At 49.8% G+C, this 16,377-nt stretch overlaps 1 protein-coding gene across 12 annotated transcripts in view; it reads left to right on the top strand.

The window, feature by feature from the left end:
• The window catches only part of myo18ab (myosin XVIIIA b), an 88,383-nt gene that overhangs the window by 29,849 nt on the left and 42,157 nt on the right, over positions 1 to 16,377 (top strand). For 3 of the 12 annotated variants that reach the window (XM_072701532.1, XM_072701533.1, XM_072701536.1), the window contains 11 exons: positions 7,053 to 7,140; positions 7,446 to 7,552; positions 7,994 to 8,170; positions 9,240 to 9,450; positions 10,166 to 10,308; positions 11,006 to 11,106; positions 11,610 to 11,673; positions 11,959 to 12,103; positions 14,478 to 14,651; positions 14,813 to 14,903; positions 15,387 to 15,579. In XM_072701532.1, the coding sequence (XP_072557633.1) occupies positions 7,053 to 7,140; positions 7,446 to 7,552; positions 7,994 to 8,170; positions 9,240 to 9,450; positions 10,166 to 10,308; positions 11,006 to 11,106; positions 11,610 to 11,673; positions 11,959 to 12,103; positions 14,478 to 14,651; positions 14,813 to 14,903; positions 15,387 to 15,579 (1,494 nt within the window). Of the gene's footprint in view, positions 1 to 918; positions 1,870 to 2,943; positions 3,007 to 4,067; positions 4,206 to 5,451; positions 5,518 to 7,052; positions 7,141 to 7,445; positions 7,553 to 7,993; positions 8,171 to 9,239; positions 9,451 to 10,165; positions 10,309 to 11,005; positions 11,107 to 11,609; positions 11,674 to 11,958; positions 12,104 to 14,477; positions 14,652 to 14,812; positions 14,904 to 15,386; positions 15,580 to 16,377 lie in introns of those variants that run through there. The other 9 variants (XM_072701535.1, XM_072701534.1, XM_072701531.1 and 6 more) reach the window with 7 other exon arrangements.

The following is a 16,377-nucleotide window of genomic DNA, read 5'->3' as shown; positions in this document are numbered from 1 at the left end:
TTGCAGAAGGAAATTGCTCTAAAGTTGAAGAAGTTGGGTTTTCTTGAACTGGGCTTGGAAATTGCAGGCCTGCTCATCCTTGGGGGGTTGGGTTGGGTGGATGAAACCAGCATGAAACCAGCAGTGGTGGCCCAGATCCAGTATCCTATTAGAAGTCTAAGGTTTGGTAGGATCATGGCACGCTGTCAATCACAGCCTTGTTTAATACAACTGGGGAAAAGACCCCGTGCCTCATTAATCTCATCAGTGTGGGCAGTATAATTCCTTGAGACTGGTCTCCAGGCTATGACCAGAAGTTGGGCCCATGTGGCTGGGGGCGATAGCCTGGATAGCTCTTCGTGTCTCGTTGGCTTTATGTTTAAGCAAGCCAAGTAGTTTTCTGCCTGATGGAAATTCTCCTCATTGTACAGAAACTGCCATGCGAGTTGTCAGCAGAGCCTGCTTAGAACTACAGTTGACTAATCAAAGATGCTAATTTCTTCTAGTGCAGAGGTTATTCATACGCCTGCCCAGAAAAGCAGAAGCAGCCTTGATGTAGGAATATGGTCTTTAAACAGCACGTTGGGATTGCCGGGACTCTTATTCTCATTCACACACTCACTCTCCGTTCACAATTCCCCCTGCCTTGTGTTCCGAACCTGCGCTCCAAGGTGACAGCAGCGGTAATGAGGTCTATTTAACACATGCAGCCCAGTGGATAATGGTACAGTAGCATAGTTTGGGTTAAACGTGTCTGAGAGCTGGGGCACGTTGAGTGGTGCTGAGCTGCTTGGGGAGATGATGCGTGAGTCTGGGTCTCATGGGAGAGTCTGTCATAAAGGCAGAGCCAGAACTCTGTCTCTTTCCAGTTGTTTCATGGGGAATGTTGCTGTTGCCTAATGTCAGCTCTGTTCACCCCCACATGACTTGCTGCCCTAGCAGTCTAACAGTGACGGCAGCATGAGCAGCCGGTCCCAGTCTGTACCCAGCCTGAATCCTGCTCGGGCGCTGCTGCGCGCCAAGAGCCCTGAGCCCCAGCAGGAGCAGCGAAAGAGCCCCGAGCTTCCCCGAGGCCGGCCGTCCTTCCGGAGCACCGAGCCACCCGGTGCACCCGGGCGCTTTAAGAGTCCGGAGCCTCCCATTCTCAATGGAGACAGTGGGAGCAAAGGCACACTGAACGGCCCTGAGGAGCAGAGTGTGGGCCCCAGGAAGGTGATCCGGCGGATGGTACAGAAGGCGCAGCCCAGCGAGGAGGACGAATCTGCGGCTAAGGCCACTGCAGGGCCCCCGAAGCCAGGGGCAGTGCCTAAGGTGATAGCAAAGCCATTTTTTAACTTCAAGCATGACACTATCAACAAGGAGGAGAAAGATGACATCACAGCTGGTCTCACTAATCTGATGGGCCGTGGCCGGAGCAGGGACCCCCGGCCACGTTCGCGAATTATGCTTGTGGAAGAGAAGCTGGGTGACCAGAAGCTACCGGAGGGGAAAGACGAGGAAAGTTTAGCCTCACCTCCTGCTCAGAAAGATGAATCTCCATTGCCCTCCACTACTGAAGCTTTACCTCCATCCCAAACCTGTCCCCACACCCCACCTGCTGGTTACATACCTGCTCCCAAATCCTCTGTGCTCTCCTCTCCTGCTGGATTAAACCCAAAATCGTCGGCTCCCAATCCACCTGCCAAAGCAAACACTTTTGCTCCTCCTGTCGGATTCATTCCTCCACCGAAAATGAACCCCCTCACGCCCCCTGGTGGATTTGTTCCTCCACCCAAAGTGAACACCCTTTCCCCTCCTGCTGGATTTGTCCCGGCAGCCAAACCAAGCCCCCTTTCACCTCCACCTGGATTCATACCTGCTCTCAAACCCTCATCCCTGAGGAAACCTGAGGTACAGTGTGTTTTCCACGTGTGATAGACACGCACGGTTTAGCAGGTGTGAAATCCTAAGCCACTCACAGTGATGCATGCAGTTGACGCGTCCTCAGTACTTGACAGGTCTAACGTTTGCACGTGCATGCTGGTTCTTGAAGTTTCTTCCTATACCTTTGCCGTGATGTGTGCCCAGTTTAACATAAATCACTGCTAAAAGTGACTGGTCATCCCAAAACAGGCTTTTGTTCTGATCCTTCTGTTGTCTGATTGTTCAGTGCTGGTTCTTGACTGACATGTACTGATGGCTCTGAAATCTCCTCCCCGTTGACCAAACTCCCTGGTGTTTACACACTGTGCACCTCATTGAATTCAGAGTGGCTCTTCAGCTAGTATTTGGTGTTGAGATCCATGAGGCTTTCTTGTCATCAGGAAGCTCATGAATGTACGAGAGTTCAACGGGAGCTGGCAGTTGCAGCAGCGAGACACTTAGAAGAAGTTTCATAGCCTGTGCTGCTTCACATAAAATATTTGAAAGGAACTATTTTGCAGCTGTGGAACGTATGTGGGCATTCGTACATAGGCATGTGTTTTGGGTTTGTGGTTCTGATGGCCTTTACTAGCTGTCCTTATTGGAGCCTGGTGAATGACCATGGAAAAACATTGGCTGGCTGAATCTCATATGGGCATCACTGGTGTGAGTTTGCATTGTGATTGTGTTCCAGTGTGGAAATGTTACTAACTAAGCACATGGTTTGGTCTGACCTGGGGTTTGTGTGTTTGTGTGTGTATGTGTGTTTGTGGGGTTGTTCGAAGGTGAAGGCAATACCTCGCCTGGGCTCTGACCGAGACAGGTGTGTGTGTGTGTGTGTGTGTGTGCAGTTGCTGGTGCCTGAGCCACACTGTAGCTTTGACTTGCAAACGAAGGGGAGCATTATCGTCTGGGCCATTGTGGGATTGAGCCGTTCCACTTTGCAGTGTGATGATCGGAGCTATTCCCGATCGAATGCCGCCTACTGCCTGATGGCACAGTTTTGGAGTATACTGTTCCATGCTTGCTGGCAATGGCCTTCATCCATGATCTGACCTCTAGGTGGTGCAGCTGACCCCCACTGAAGAAGCTCAAAGACGAATGGAGAGGATCTTCAATGTGCCTGTAATTCTCTAATCTTACCTTCTCCCTCCATTTCGTCTTCCTTCCTCTTCACGCCCTTGCTACCCTGCCATGCTAACACTTGTCCTGAAGAGGTTAGGCGCCCACCTGTCACACGAGCCTGTAGTCTTCATAAGGCGACCCTACCGCGATCACTCGACACCAACAGGGGTCATTAAATTTTAGTGTCTGGCATAACCTAGTCAAATGCTTGAGGGTGATGTTCATTTCGGAGCCTTCCGTGACCTAGGGTTTTTTTTTTTTAATTCTTTCCAGGGACCTCCGCATAAATACATGATTAGATACTTTATAACAAGCATCTTTTCACTGCTGCCATTGGCAATGCTTTTGTTGGCAACCAAAAGGTCTCTTTGTGAATAACTGTGGGCTTATTTATTATTGCAAAATTATTTAACGCACATTATTATTTGGCTAGTTAGTGGTCTTTCTTCTCAGTTAGCCAGGCATGGATGGAGAGATTCTTGAGGATTTGTATTTGGCTGTCCTTGTTTATCCAGCATTCGTAAGGCCCGTGTGGGTCGCCATGAGGACTGCAGGCTACTGTGCCAACTAGCCGTGGATGGATGTTACAGCTTGACTGGTTTTTTGATTAACTCCTGCCTTCTTCTCTCTGATGGGCTTTTCTTGCAGTGCTTTCTTTGAGGCCTCTTTTAATGTTTTCATCATTGTTTTCTGTCTTCCCTGTTTTTTTTTTTTGGAAATATGACAGTGAGAGAGTTGTGCTTCACGATTTGCCTGTGGAGCTAAAACAACCTTCAGCAGTCACAAATGCGGTGTTCCTGTGACTGTCTGCCTTTCACAGCAGAGGTCTCTTTGAACAAGTGTTGCATGTTGTTCCAATTTGACCTGGCATTGCTTCCACAATAGCGACTGGAGCACATCTCCCATCAGGCTTTTTGTGTCCTGACATTTCGCCATTCACCCGCCACCTCCCGTTTCTTGACTTTTCCGTCACACTCTGTTTTTTTCTCATCTCTCCCTCTCTTCTCTTGCCCATTGCTTTTCTGCTGCTGCTGCCGTTGCTGTGGCTGCTGTGTGGCTAGGTGGAGCCAGTGGCCAATGGGCCCACCCCCACCCAGGTACCGTACCTGCCTCAGGATCCCCCACCCCAGCCCGGCCAGCCACTCGCCATCCCCTGCCACGGCTTTACCGCCGTATGCTCACGTGTGTCATGTTGGAGTGTAAGACTGTTTTCTTTAACTAACTCCTCCCCTTGCATTGTCTCTGTCTTCCTCTCTTTCTTGCTGACATGCTTGTACCTCCACCACTTACCTTTCCCTCTCTGAATCCAACACCTGTCATAATCCGTGATTGTATGATGTGTTTTCATGGAAAGCTCCCCAATTAACTGGCTCAAGGATGAGTGTGTGTGGCAATCAGTTTTATCATTTACTGGTCAGATCCTGCTTGTGTCCTACATGTTGTGGTCCCTCCCACCCCGTATGTCGATACATTATAGTCTGAGTAATAAGTGACTTGTATGATTTTTGCTGTTCAACTAAAATTGACTGCACAAGGAGGCTAGGAGATTGGGGGGGAGGGGGGACACAGAGGAGCTGTCCTCTGTCCTGTATACAGTAAGTCTGAACACAAACCTACGTCAATGTGTACAGACTGCATGGCACAGCCCTCCCTGTGGGATTGGAGGTGTGCACCTCGGCGCTTATTGTGGGCCAAAGGTGATTTGCGAACACCAAGTAGTATATTCCTGGTTCTAAGTATTTAGTCACTTTATACTTCCTATGGCTGACTTGACATGCCCACTCTGCTGACCTCACTTCCTGTTTGTATATTCTCTCCTGTCCCCTGAACACGAGTCAATGCTAAGGTATTTGCTAGTCATGGATATGTTGCTTAGCATCACGTATGATCAAGAAATCCTTAAACCTAGCCCTTGGAATGTTTGGTGTTTTTGCTTAAAGTAAATCTCCAAAACCCAGTTAAATCAGTCCTTTGGCAATGAATTAATAGTTCTAGTGATTTTTCTGTAAAGCCATTAGATTCTGATTTACATGGCGAAATATAAGGATGTTTGCATGTAGCACTTAACAGTTGTGGTTGAATTTTATATTAACCCTGCTGTGTTAGTAACACCTAAAAATCTAACGGGAATTAACAGAAACTTGTTCTTTCCACACAAGTTGACCTCTGTGCCTTACTTTTATTCCAGGAATTCGAGATTGTCCACGTATCTCCATGCATGCACGCAAATGCACTTTACAAAAGATGCCGTTTTGTTACATAGTGGCTTTTTCCTCATTTTGTTATGTCAGCTGGTGGCGTTGATATAGTTCTGGGTCCTCTTCTTAATGCATGGTTATCCATTATTCCGTGTTATTTATTCCGTGCCCCTCAGCTTCTCCCTGTCTCTATGGGTTAAATATTGACTCTTACATTCCTCCCCCCCCACCTCCTGCCGTCTTTCAGGGACAGGTGGATGAGGATCCCGTGGCCGTCCTTCAGACGGCCCACGCTGTGGCCGTCCAACCCAAGGTCTGGCCTCGGTTCTGCCTGCGTTGTTTTCCACTGACCTCCCCCTGCCCATTTTCCTGCCCTTGCCCCACCCATCCCTTTGCTGTGCTTTGTCACATGCAGTGTTTTATTTTTGTGTGTGGAGTGCCCCCAGCCCCACCCCAAATATCTCCACCCTAAAACGGACTGTGTGCATGTAGAATGCTAAAACCACCCACCCCGGAATAAAACGGAAACCTTTTCACAGGGAAAACGGGACGCTTTTTTGACAGTCTTTCATTCAGCCTTTTGTATTCCTTCGTGAAGCCCAAATTAGCATGTGCTAGAAGCTTGGTGAAGGGCCAGTTGTTACAGTGGTATCATGAGAGCGGTGGAAGCACTCCCGTTTTCCGACGTCCCGGAGTGGTGCTTTGGTTCTCATTCACTTCCCATGTCCTTGCACTCTCATTTCCCCCCCACATATCCCACAATGGAAATGCGTTTTTCCATTTCCATAAAGAGGTTTGCTTCACTGCTTCCTGTTTTAACTCTCCGCCTGAGCCATAATGTGTTCTGCTAAATGACGTTGAAGATTGTGAACGTTGATTAACGTCGTATAGAATCGACGTCGTCGGTTGGCCTGTTTTGCAGTGTGATGGTGATGTGATCTGTGCTGTTGCGACTGGTGACTTTCATAGCCCTCCCAGTAATGCAGCAGGCCTTGTCTAACCTCGGTTCATGTATGGATGTGGGTGGGGTCTTGTGGGGTCCCGCCCCCTAACACCTCCCCCACACTGCACATGGCTGTTGTAGTGCAGCTGATTACCTGCCTCAGAGTGCGGCCTCCGTTGATCCGTACCGTGTGCTACTCGCATAACGCAGAGGGAGGAAATGATGAGAGTTCTTCGGCTATTTGGTATAATGACTTCCTGCCTCGCTTTTCTGCTTCGGGTCATTTGGGGATGCTGACTCGTGGCTTAAATTAAACTGACATTTTCATAGGCCATTAGGTAACAAGTGGTTCGCTTTCAGATTTGAATATTTCAGCCTTTTTTTTTTTTTTTTTTACTTTGTTTACATAGTGCTGCAGTGTTAAAAAAAACAGCCTTTTGCAGAAATCGGTCAGCTATGTCCCCTAGCATACGGTGCCTCTGTCATCCTAGAGTGGCAGGCAGCAACACTGTGCAGATGGTTTTCCTCTTAATTATTAGTTTTCCTTCTTGCCTGTTCCAGAGGCCGATGGAGGGGCTTTAGCTCTGTGATTTTCAGTTTTACTCCTTTATTTTTTGTTGCCTGTCTGTTTTCTTTCCCTCTATTATGCCGATGGGCGACTCTAAGGGGGAGCAGAGTGTTCGGCAAACAGGGCACGATTGAAATTGCCCTCTCTGGGCTTCGATTTCTTCGTGGAAGGCCTGCCACACCTCCTCCCCCACCCACCCCCCAACAGTCGCCAGCAGTTTGGCTCCCCCTACTGGGCATTTCATTGCAGTACAGGGTGTGGTGAAATTAAGGCCAGACCGCGGAGGTCTTGTCGCAAACGGTGGACATGGCGTTTGATGGTTCTTACTCCTCTCCAGGTGAAGACGGAGGAGCAGATTGCCGCAGAGCAGGCATGGTATGGCTCGGAGAAGGTGTGGCTGGTCCACAAGGATGGCTTCTCCCTGGGTAATGGTCCCACACCTATGTCCTACCTCATGCACCCCAAAATTCGATCATTATCCTCAGCAGCCAGCCTATCAGATGCCTCCCTCCACATCATGTGACCTCACAATTCACATACAGCTACAAAATCAGTTTTTATCACTTGTACTGGTTGGTTGGTTTAGTGTTACAAATTTCCTCTTTTAACTTGCAGAAACAATACTGTAATTGTATAGTGCGCCAATGGACCGTAACTGTTCAACTAGGAACTATCAGTCATTGTTTGGTTGATTTATGCCATTCACTTCTCTGTTCTGTGGTCTCGTCAGCGACTCTGCTGAAGACGGATTCTGGCAGCCTGCCAGAGGGGAAGGTGAAGGTCAAACTGGAGCACGACGGCACGATACTGGACGTGGATGAAGATGACGTGGAGAAGGTTGGTCAGCGTGGCCCGTAGGGTGCAGTCCCTGATTCCAAAATCCATGATGTTTATTCAGTTGTTGGACTGGCCAGACTGGTGTGAGATGAGCCCCCTCCCAGGGCGAGCAGATGCTGTTTGCACCTGTCCACCACCCTGTTTTTTAGAAGAATGTCAGATGCACACATGGTTGGCGGAGCAGAGGAAGGTGCATTGCATTGTGGGGCTTGAGCCAGGGGTCGCATGGAAACAAATGTCAGGAATGTGTTGTCTTGGCCACAGGGATCGGAACAGAGAATATCATTATGGCATATTTAGACATATTGGAGACCCTGGCTGTAGATTTCCCATCACATGTGATTTAAACAGATTAATTTTGGTTGCAGAACTGCTTTTCCGTAGCTTTTATGGCACTCTTCATTGGCAGCATTTGACCTTTGACCTGCGCTCCCTTCACAGGCAAACCCCCCGTCATTTGACCGTGTAGAGAACCTCGCCTCCCTCCAGTACCTGAACGAGTCGAGTGTCATGCACTCGCTGCGGCAGCGCTACGGAGGAAACCTCATCCACACGTACGCTGGGCCCAGCATGGTGGTCATCAACCCTGTTAGCGCCCCCTCCATCTACTCCGAGAAGGTAGCACCTCCCTCCTGCCCAGGAGTACAATGTAGGCTACTTTGAGTATACAACATATAAGTGTAACTTGGATATTTGTTTAGATAGTTAGGATGAACCATTAGCAGTGTAGGATGGTTAGAGTATAAAATTTAAGTTACACTGATTATTTCTGTAGAGGAATGGACATGTCCCAAATCTTTAGTGTGGAAGCATTTACATAACAGCTTACCATACTATTGCATGGAAGCAGAATCAACCGTTCGGAAAAGGCTGACTTTCACAGCAGATCAGCCTGGTAGCCACTTCTTCTTCCCTTTAGGAAGTGGTGAGGTATTGTTTGACTTATCTTGTTGATAAGAAAGCAATTGTGGATGTTGTGAAGAATATTTGTAGCCATAACGCCACAAAGATCATGCAGGCACACACTGAAGTACAGTAGGTGCTTAGTTGTGTGTGTGTGTGTGTGTCTGTCTGTGCGTCTGTGCGTGCAGGAGACCTGTCATCCATCTGAAGTAATTGTCCCCCAATGGGAGTGTAATGAAGTGATGAACAGTGAGCAGCCAATAGGGCCTTTACCGTGATGTGAATTTAAAAGGGCGTCAATATCCTGTCACTGGTAAAGATGGCCGACATGAATGAGCCCAGATGACCCTTATATTTTGCTCAAATGGTCTGCATGGCAAAACATGCCACTGCGATGTCTTAAACCGAACAGCCAATAGGAGGGCATATTGCAGCCCGCTTACGGTATTTGACAGTTTCGGCAAAAGCCCAACATCGGAACTGTAGTTGAAATGAAAGCCAGCGTTGGTGTATTTGTGTGCCGTCTCCGTTGCCAAGATTGAACAGGGTAGTTCAAGACTGGTAAGAATTTGATTATACTGTAACATATTAGATTACACTATATAAAGGCCGGTCAAATTTTATTTCTGCAAGCTAGCTTTTGCAAAGTACTGCTTACAGTGGTTTGTAATCTAAACCATGATGACTCCCTGACACCATCAGAGAAGGTGATGTAATGCACATGGTAAATGGGCATGTTGATAATGTGACCCCCCCCCCCATACACATACACACACACACACAGGTGATGCACATGTTCAAGGGCTGTCGGAGGGAAGACACAGCCCCCCACATCTATGCCGTGGCCCAGACAGCCTACCGGAACCTTCTGACCACGCGCCAGGACCAGTCCATCGTGCTGCTGGGCAAGAGTGGCAGTGGCAAGACCACTAACTCCCAGCACCTGGTGCAGTACTTGGTCTCCATCGCCGGCAGCACTGGCAAGATCTTCTCTGGTGAGCTGGGAGCCTGCTGGCTTTCCGGAGACAGGGGGCGATGCAGTTCATTGGCTGTCTGAAATAGTGTGATAACCAATCACAAATCGATGTTGATGAAACTTATACTGCTATGTTCACACATGCTTGCTTTTCATATTTTTACTATCCTTACAAAGATAGGACTTAATCTTAGCCACAAGTCACAAGTAACCAAACAAAATACAAGACTTCTTATTTTTTTTGATTGCATTGGTCCCCACAATGTAATATAAACCTAATACACACACACACACACACACACACACGGACGTGGTGTCTCACCCAGGCTCCCTCTCGCTTGCTCAGCTCAAATGCTTAGGACCACCCTGCTGTATCCTGCCCTGGTTTCCATGGTTACTTCAGGGCAAACAGGGCTGGCGTGGACCCACAAGGACGGGGAGGCGGTGGCCGCCAATCGAAGGCCGCCGGGCAGTCCTGATGGATTACATTCGGTCTAACTGCTCCGCTTTCCCCTAATTAGCCTAGCTTATCAAACAGCCTCAGTCGTGTTTAGCTTTTTTTTTTGCCTAATTGGTGCTACAGTGCTGATTAACTGCATCGTTTGGAGACGGGAAGTTATCTGTCCGGGCGGTGGACTTGAGGGGAGGCCCTGCTGGGTCTGACCTGCAGTTCTAAGCATCTCGGATGGTCGAGGCGCTCTTCTCCTCTAACGCTCCTCCCCCTGCCCCCGCAGCTGAGAAGTGGCAGGCCGTGTACACCATCCTGGAGGCCTTCGGGAACAGCGGCACCTCCATGAATACCAACGCCAGCCGATTCTCCCAGATCGTCTCCCTGGACTTCGACCAAGCCGGCCAGGTGGCATCGGCCTCCATCCAGGTTTGGGCTGTTCCGTCCGTCGGGCATGTGCTGGGCACACGGACATGGAGACCCCGATACTCTGCCCAAATACACTCCTGGGCAAAAAAATGGGCCAGTGCTTAATGTTATGCAATTTGGGTTTAGCTCATATTTTTTTTGCTCAGGAGTGTACACTGGAGCACTTGGGAGTGTACACAGTGTTAACAGTGTTAAAGTACCAGTTCACCCCAAAACTGAAAAAGATACGTTTTAGAGGAGCTTAATGCTATCTCCCCATCTAGGTTGTTCTGTTGTGATGCGAGTGTGAGTGCCCCTCATGCACACTGACACCGTTGGTGTGTGGAGCTTGGTAGAAACAAATAGTGTGCACATTTAAACTGCTGAGTACAAAATCCACAGGTTATCTTCAATAACCGGCTCATGATTTCTGTTAAGAGACATTGCTGTTGATTTTTTTTTCAAGTGTATTCTTCTGCCACTTTAATCACCACATAAAGGATGCCATTCACTCCCGTTATATTTGAGCGAAGACTGACATTTCTACAGCCTATAAAACTAGGCAACTCCCAGCAGAACTACCTAGATGGATAGACAGCACTAAAGCCTCTCTGAAACACATCTTTTTCAGTTTTGGCATGAACTGCCTCTTTAAGTCCACCTTCAGCCAGCAGGATATAGAGCGCCAATGTTTTGTTGCCCGGTTTCCCGCTCGCAGACCATGCTGCTGGAGAAGCTGCGCGTCTCCAGACGCCCTGAGGGAGAATCTACCTTCAACGTCTTCTACTACATGATGGCGGGCGCAGACAGCACCCTCAGGTGAGCCGCCATCGCAAATCGCGCCTGCAGGAATCTCTGCGGGTCGTTGTGCGATTCGTCAGCCTTGCAGGCCCTTGTCCATTGTTTCGAAGCAGGACGGCTGGCGTGTGGACGCCGCGCCTGGCCCCGTCTGACCTTGCCTCTAAAAGTGGGGCGTGAGACCTGCCAGGCGGTCACATGGGGCCACAGGCCCAAGCTCCGTGGTGTCCCGTCCAAACGGGCTTGGCCGGCCGCTCCGCCCCGGCCTGCCAAAATAAGATACGAGCAGCCAGACGAAACCCGGCCTGGGCCTGCTGAGCGAGCCGGGTGCCATGTTTCACCCGCGTGGGTCGTATTTCGCAGCGCCGAGCTTCCCGCGCCGATTCCGCCAGGGTCGTTTTACGGCGGTCGTCGTGGCGGAGGCCCGTGTTGGCGATGCCCGTGAAGGCCACGGTCCCAGTGCTTTTGAGGGATCACCCTGCAAACCGCCGTGTGACACACTTTCTGCGCCTTTCCCCTCTCAGGACGGAGCTGCACTTCAACCACTTCGCCGAGAACAGCGCCTTCGGAATCGTGCCTCAGTCCAAGGTAATTTCCCGCGAGCTGCACCAGCGTGAATACCAGTGAATCTGATCTGATCTGCCTTCACGCACCATGCGAGAGGGTGTGTCACTCGAGCAGGCAGGCCGTTCATGTGTGAACGAGGGTTTCTGCTCCGAGTGCCACATGCTTGGGATGTTAAGAAAAATGACATCTCCTGAGGCAGGACAGTTTGGAAGCGGAATGCTAGTCCAAATAGATGCTGCGAAGGGGTACTGATATTTTTAGTTAAGTGCAGGCACATAACTGGTCACCTAACACCCCCATTCACAGCCTGAGGACAAGCAGAAGGCTGCCCAGCAGTTTACCAAGCTCCAGGCCGCTATGAAAGTGCTGGGCATCTCGTCTGAGGAGCAGAAGGCTGTGTGGCTCATCCTGGGGGCCATATACCACCTGGGGGCCGCAGGGGCCACAAAAGGTAATGTTCCACACCCCAGGCGCTTGTGGGTTCTTGTTCCTGCCCTGCTCCTGTGCAGTAAACTGTCTAACTGTAAAGCTGTACACACAAGATGATGACTGACTGTATAGCGTTTATACCATCCCAGTGACACCTTCTCATTTGAACGTATTTATCAGAACGTAAGGCTAATGTTTATTGACATTTATTACTCCTGCTTGTGGTTTCCTCGATGCCAAAATGACTAACTCGTCCGTTGTCCGCTATCACCCGAGAGGGATGCGTGTCGTGTCATGCATTGTTGTGCTCCTGTCGCATACACATGGCGTCTGCGTTTGATTAATATGGGAGGAGAATCCAAGCCGTGTTCTAACACTGACACCCTCATTCCAAAGTTAATTAAAAATCCAACCCCAAAGACACAAACAAGAGCAGGACAAAAGTAATTAAGGAACAACGAATGCATTGTGTGCCTGACGCACCATGCAGTGCGGAAAAGGTGGTCGCATTTTTTTCCGGGCGGGGAGCGATTGGAGCGCAGTGATGACAGTCTCTAATGTCGCCCTTCCGGCAGTTTCCGACATAGATGGATGCGGTAAAGAACTTTTCTTGTTTTTAAGCCGTCAGTTGCTTTCCATGCCCTCTATATGCATGAACGTCTTTGAACCCCAAACTCTGACCTTGTGGTCTTTAAAGGCTCCCGCGGCGGCATCGCGGACATCAGCATGCACGAGGCCTGCCACTGGTCTTGGCGTCATGTGATGCTGTCTGGCGGCCCATCTCTATGCACTTTCCCTTCATCTGGGCCTTTTTTTTTCCCTCCAGCGGGAAGCTCAGCCAATTAAAGCTCTTTAATCAAAGGGAAATACCTGTTTACGGAATCATCCTCAACCCGGCGCCACGCGAGCTACGCTGGAGCGAAAACACCTCAGCGGTCTACCCTGTTTGTGAACTCTGTGTGATTTGCGTACGTTTGCCACCCTGGTGTGCGGCTGCTGTGAGCTGAATATTTAATTTGAGGCTACGACAATACACGCGTTTAAATCGTGCAGTTTCTGTGCAAAACAAATTTGCCATTGTTGTTGCAAATACAGCTGTACCAGTAGGGGGCAGTATTGATCTTTGTTTTTTTTCCCCTCTCCATTGTGTCAGCTCTTGGAGAGGAAAAAGACAGAACAGGTATTTGCAAGATACCTGTCCAGACCCCCGTTTAATAGCAGCTAAAGACCATAAATATGAGAGAGAGAGCACAGATAACGTGGTGTGCTTAATGTCAGACCATCCAGTAAGCGGCCACTCTGAGATCTTTGCGAATGTGATGTGAACGAACCTCCCAGACAGAGCACACGAACAAGCCTCCCCCCCATCCATTTGCCGCGCACTCGGTTCACCTGCCCTTTGCGGGGCGCGATGTCCGGTTGTGCGTGCGACCGCGTCCCTGTCCTCCCTTTGCCGTCCTGTAATACCATTTGGCAGATTGAAGTTCTGTATCCCTAACATCTCTGTTTTTACTTGCATGTTGCATGCTGTCCGTTACAATGCAGAGGCAGACGAAGGTAAAAAAAACATACTTATATTTTTCTTCTCTTTCCTGAGTAATTCCTTTATCGTTATTACCAGACCTTCTGTAATTAGCATTTTTATTGTTTTCCTTTGTCGTCTTTCACTGTTGTTGGTATTTTTTTTTGTCCCTTACAATTACACGCCTTCATACCAAAGCTGGCAGCCCCACGTCAGTACTGGGGCATCGTAATGTTTTCCGTAAAGCACAGCATTTGATGCTCTTTAGAGATTTTTCGCTTTCATTCCTGTCCGGTGAAAATTAAAGCCGGCTCCTTCCTGCCTGTTTTCTCCATTACCCGTTTTGACCAGAGCGACACGCTGGCTTCTGTTTTCTGTACCAACTCCCGACGTTCCTTGGACGGAGTTGGTGCAGAATGCCGGCTCAGTTTCCCTGCCCGCGTTTGACTTCTAATGCAGCAATTAGACACCACCTCTGGCACGGCGGACGCAAACAAAATTGGAGGTTGATCTCGGTCTGCCGTGGACAGGTGCGGGTTGGGGGGGAGGGGTTCAGGGGCATGATGCCATGGGAAAAAACAAGTGCCCTTCTAAGCCGTGCCAAAAATTCAACACATGACTGGATTTGCAATTCAGGCATGCGGTCGCTTGGTCAAAATCACCATAGGTTTGGGATTACATGATGGGGGAAAACATGGCAGTAAGGTTAAATATTTACATACAAACATGGTTATAGTGACTGTTAGTGCCAGACAGAAGAGTATGTCGGGCAGGCAGGTCTCTGAGGCCTTGGACCCGGTAACCGCTGGCTACCTGAGTCTTGCACTGTCTTGGAGTGTGCTGGTCTGATGGAGGCCCGGTGCTGTGTTTGCAGCCGGACGAAAGCAGTTTGCACGCCACGAATGGGCCCAAAAGGCGGCCTACCTGCTGGGCTGCAGTCTGGAGGAACTCTCCTCCTCCATATTCAAGCACCAGCACAAGGGCTCCCTCCCGAGGTCCACCTCCTTCCGGCAGGGCCCAGACGACTTGGCGTCCGGGGATGGCTCAGGTGCGTTGGAAACCTTTATTCACTCTGCCCGTGCCCCTCGTGATCTGAAATGGGCCGATCGTTAAACATACTCCTGAAGCTTTCCAGTTCCCGCTTGGTCTTGCACGCGTTTCCGGCATTGCAGAGGACACCTCTGTTCATTAGCACTTCTGTTTCCTCAGGACCCAAGATCACGGCTCTGGAGTGTCTGGAGGCGATGGGTTCCAGCCTCTATTCCGAAGTTTTCACTCTCCTCATCTCCCTCGTCAATCGGTCAGTCACTCACTCCTCATCGGTTTCTCCTGCTCTAGAGTTTTAGGTTTTTAAAAAAAATTCACTGAATCTGGTGACCTTTATGTTTGGGCTTCAAATCCATTATTTTTTTTTTTACTTATTATTAATGGAAACAGTCATGTTTTATTAGTTAGTTGCATATCCAGATTTGTTGTGCATCAGGCCTGAGAATGTCTGGGAAGCTGAATATAATTGAATCCGGACTGCGTGATTGATTCCGGCCCCTGGGCGGCAAATTTTATGGTTCCCCCCTGGTCGGTGAAATTTATCTTTGGGGAACCCATCCCCTGCTCTGCAATTTTTTTTGGACGCAGAGAACGTTGGCTTTGTGCTGCTGGTGGAATTTGGACCTTGAGGAATAACAGTTGAGGATCGCTGCCATAGACGCTGTGAGCGTATTACACGTGTCAGTGCTGCTCCCCGTTGTTCCTCACGCCGCTGCTCTCGTCCGCTTCGCCCCAGTGCCCTGAAGTCCAGCCAGCACTCCCTGTGCTCGCTGCTGATCGTGGACACGCCGGGCTTCCAGAACCCGCGGCTGACCAAGCGCGAGCGCGGCGCCACCTTCGAGGAGCTGTGTCACAACTACACCCAAGAGCGACTGCAGACGCTGTTCCACGAGCGCACCTTCGTGCAGGAGTTGGAACGCTACAAGGAGGTATTGCCACGGGTCTGCATGCGAACACGTGCACATGCTAAAGTCCTTATGCTAAAGTCTCACAAAGTCAGTTTTTTCCCCGTAGTAATTTAGAATGCTCATACTTTAGCCATGCCCCTCTCTGGGTCACATGACCTCCCCAAGCTCAGAGTTTCCATTGAGACCCTGTTTGTCAGTGTTGTTAATAGGATCCTGTGTGGGAACAGTAGGCCGTCCTCACCAGTGACCTTTACTGCCCAGATTCAAAGGCTACAAAGTCGCTCAGTGTTTTCTCTCCCACTTGAGACCAGTGACTGCCAGACACACAATGGCCCCTTTGTGGATGGCCAGCCTGACCAGTTACAGGGGCACAGTGATGATATCTTTCACCCTGTGTGCTGGGGTGGGCGCGGTGTTGTCTCGCCAGCCCCCGCTGGGGCATTTTGTCAGGATGTCCCCAGCAACAGCCGCAGTGTCGCCCCCCCGCTGGGTGACTCTGGCCTGCCCCGTGGCGTGCTGACGGCCGTTTATGGCCCTGCTCTGTGCCTCACAGCTCTCTGCTTTTGCTTTGGCTTGGGGTGGATGGCAGGTGGGCAAGTTGATGCAGGTTCTTCCTCCCATATTGACCAATCTCACCTAAAGCGTGGGTGTCCCCCCCCCCCCCTCCCCCTGCACACACAGGTGGCATCAAAGGGGCAAAAGTTAGGATGATTCCAGAATTTGGAACATAATTTTTTTGATCTGGGTTGGGAACTCTGTACGATACGCTTTTATGGGGCTCGAACGCTGTAGTGGCACCCCTAACACACACACACACAC

Source organism: Paramormyrops kingsleyae, chromosome 17 (assembly GCF_048594095.1).
Source record: "Paramormyrops kingsleyae isolate MSU_618 chromosome 17, PKINGS_0.4, whole genome shotgun sequence".
Lineage (NCBI taxonomy): Eukaryota > Metazoa > Chordata > Actinopteri > Osteoglossiformes > Mormyridae > Paramormyrops > Paramormyrops kingsleyae.
The sequence above is the reverse complement of the archived record's forward strand: the minus strand, read 5'-3'. Positions and strand labels throughout refer to the sequence as shown.